The sequence below is a fragment of the Silene latifolia genome, chromosome Y, assembly GCF_048544455.1.
Source record: "Silene latifolia isolate original U9 population chromosome Y, ASM4854445v1, whole genome shotgun sequence".
NCBI lineage: Eukaryota > Viridiplantae > Streptophyta > Magnoliopsida > Caryophyllales > Caryophyllaceae > Silene > Silene latifolia.
This window is the reverse complement of record NC_133538.1, coordinates 192,544,817-192,546,887: the sequence shown is the minus strand read 5'-3', so window position 1 is coordinate 192,546,887 and position 2,071 is coordinate 192,544,817. Positions and strand designations below refer to the sequence as shown.

The 2,071-nt window shown below is 38.9% G+C and overlaps 1 protein-coding gene across 1 annotated transcript; it reads left to right on the top strand.

Annotated features, from left to right (window-relative positions):
- Window positions 1-415: 415 nt before the first annotated feature.
- On the top strand, window positions 416-1,414 carry LOC141629702 (uncharacterized). Its single transcript, XM_074442671.1, has one exon. The coding sequence runs from the start codon at window positions 416-418 to the stop codon at window positions 1,412-1,414; it is 999 nt and encodes a 332-aa protein (XP_074298772.1).
- The last annotated feature ends 657 nt before the right edge of the window (window positions 1,415-2,071 follow it).

The following is a 2,071-nucleotide window of genomic DNA, read 5'->3' as shown; positions in this document are numbered from 1 at the left end:
TCTTGGTTGAAATATCCTTTGTTTCCCTCCTTGTTCCTGTGTGGTCTTGGTTGGAGATTTCAGTTTTAGTTGAGTTATCTTGCGAGGTTTCTTAGCTAATCCATATCCATTTTACTTAACATTTTCCGCTGCAATTTAAACTCATAAAACATCAAAAATATCACTCACAATACTTTACCAAATCAGCCCTTTTTGTGTCTAACATTCACACCGATTTGGTACCCGGTTTTACATCAAATTGGTTATCAGAGCCTCGCCTCTTGATTTTCCATAAGCAAGACGATCCATTGCTAGTGTTGAAAAAAAAAGAGATAAAAAAAAAACTTACTGTTCACCCGTGAAAAAAAAAAAGATGTCTCATGATGGTTCATATCAAGAACCATGAGAGGAACGTATGGATGACTTAACAAAACGAATGGCACAAATGAATTACAAGATTGATCAGATTTGTAATCATACTCTTAGAAAGAAGGGGAGGAGGCACGTTGAAAGTTCAGATTCCGATGAGAGCCATCATTCCATTCCTGAACCAAGGGGGAATAATGATGATGATCGTGGATTAAAACTTGATATCCCGGAGTTTGAAGGAGAACTTGATGCTGAAAAATTCCTTGATTGGGTGAGACAAGCGGAGAGAGTCTTTGAATATAAAGGCTATGATGAACACAAGCAATTCATGGTTACTACCTTGAAAATGACCAAGTATGCATCCTTGTGGTATGAGAACCTTAAGAAGCAAAGAATGCGTGAAAGAAAGAGTAAGATTGAGACTTGGAATAAGTTGAAGAAGCACTTGCAAAAACGCTTCGTGCCAAGAGACTATGAACAGCAGTACTTGATGCTTACATCTCTTTCTCAAGGTAATTTAAGTGTGACTGATTACATTAAGGAGTTTAAAAGACTAATTATGGTGTGTGACCTTGAGGAACGGGAGGAGATACAAATTGCTCGATTCATTAAGGGTTTGAGTCCTTCATTGGCCCAACGAGTTGAAGTTCAGAATTTCCTTGATTTTAATGATGTGTGTAAGCTTGCTCTTAAGTTTGAAAAGAAGGACAAAGAAAAGAAACCCCTGGTTGCTCGTGATGGTTCTAAGGGTGTTAGTCCTTTTTATAAGTCAAGCGCTACATCATCGTTCAATAAGGAAGCAAAAAAGGAAGAACCCAAAGACAAAGGCAAAGGAGTTGATACTGATTTCAAAGATATGCGTGCTAGGAGATGCTTTAAGTGCCAAGGTTATGGACACATTGCTAACGAATGTCCCCAAAAGAGAGCGCTTACTCTTCAAGAGTTAGGTGAGATTACTCCATGTTTCATGGTGACAAATGAGACGGAGGTCAATTCTGTCCAGAACGATGGAGATGAAGAAGATGATGAGGTTCTCACTCATATTGTCGAACCATCATATATATGACACTGATAAGGAGATGTTCGTGGTGAGAAACTTGCATATTCAATCCACACCGATTGAAATGGAGCAACGTGAGCAGATTTTCCATGCTCGTTGTAAGGTGCATGGTAAGACTTGCAATTTGATTATTGATAGTGGGTCTTGCACAAATGCGGTTGCTACTGAATTGGTGGATTCCTTTAAGCTTGAGACTCGTAATCACCATAAACCATTTATGCTGCATTGGTTGAATGAAAACAGGGAGATTAAAGTCAAGAAACAAGCTTTACTTTCATTTGTTATAGGTCCCTATGAAGATGAAGTATGGTGTGACGTGTTACCCATGAGTGCGTGTCATATTCGATTGGGACGACCATGGCAGTTTGATGGAGAAGTTGTTCATCAAGGAAGGGATAACATTTACATTGTTAGTAAGGGTAAAACCAGATTCCACTTGAAACCCTTGTCACCTAACAAAGTAAAGAAGAAAAATGAGAATTTGTTTATGAATGCTAAAGAATTTGTTGAAGCATTAGAACAAGGGGAACAAGCTTATGTTCTTATGGTTCGAGATGTGGAAGAAGGAATTTGAGTTCATGACGAGACTGTCCAAATGTTGTTGAATGAGTTTGGTGATGTGTTCCCGGAAGAGTTGCCACTTGGATTACCTCCTAAGCGTGG